An 847-nucleotide genomic window follows, 5' to 3' on the forward strand; every position below is an offset into this window, starting at 1 on the left:
GCGCAGATGCGCTTCCGACCTAACTTGGTTAGGTCCGCCCAGCCTGACCAAGTCAAGAAGTGACCAAGACGTGACAGAGGGGGACACCACCTCCCTCTGCCACCCGTCCCGGCGCACCGTGTGCCATGGGGTGCAGAGCCCCCACTCCACACCCCACGGTGCCCAAGCCCGCCGAGTCGCCCGGCATCCCCCTAACATAGGGGGCCCAAACGCTCGGCGTGCGTCAACTAGCCGTGCGGGCGTCGCACGGACGAGCGGCGAGGCGACGGCGGCTCACGGGTATCGAGCCAGCGCCGTCCCCGCCACCGGCAACCAAAGCTCCCTATGAACCCTGAGGAGCCACGCGGGGCGGAACGCCCTCGCGGGCTCGCTCATGCTCCTCCTTTTTCCTCATGACGGCCTCACTGAACGTCATGAAGGCCTTCCGTCCCTCCTCGCTCAGCATACTTCTGAGCAGTCCCGACATCGTGAGGTCAGGCCCAATCGCTCTGACCAAATCCGCGCGCATATCACCCCACGCCGGGCAATAATGCATCGTGTGCCGAGCAGTGTCGTGCTGCGCCGCACAGTGCCAGCATTTGGGAGAGTTCTCCCGCCCGATGCGACACAGATACCGGCCAAAACACCCGTGACCGGTTAGCATCTGCGTCGCCCGGAACGAGAGACCCACCCTGGCCTCCGACCACCTTTCGATGATCGGCGCGATCGCCCCGGCTATGCCAGAGCCCCCGTGGTCCTGGTGCGAGAGCCACACCTCCCAGGCATCGTAGAGGTGCCTTCGCGCGCGAACGCGCACCCCGTTCACCATGGAGGGTGTTACTCCCTCCACCCCGTGCGTACGCTTAAG

At 65.5% G+C, this 847-nt stretch overlaps 1 protein-coding gene across 1 annotated transcript; it reads right to left on the reverse strand.

Moving 5' to 3' along the window:
- Positions 1-322: 322 nt before the first annotated feature.
- Positions 323-808, reverse strand: LOC108761825 (uncharacterized). The gene has a single exon (XM_018508560.1). It carries the CDS (start codon positions 806-808, stop codon positions 323-325), a length of 486 nt encoding a protein of 161 aa, XP_018364062.1.
- Positions 809-847: the final 39 nt, after the last annotated feature.

The sequence above is a fragment of the Trachymyrmex cornetzi genome, unplaced genomic scaffold, assembly GCF_001594075.2.
Source record: "Trachymyrmex cornetzi isolate Tcor2-1 unplaced genomic scaffold, Tcor1.1 scaffold2656, whole genome shotgun sequence".
Classification (NCBI taxonomy): Eukaryota; Metazoa; Arthropoda; class Insecta; order Hymenoptera; family Formicidae; genus Trachymyrmex; species Trachymyrmex cornetzi.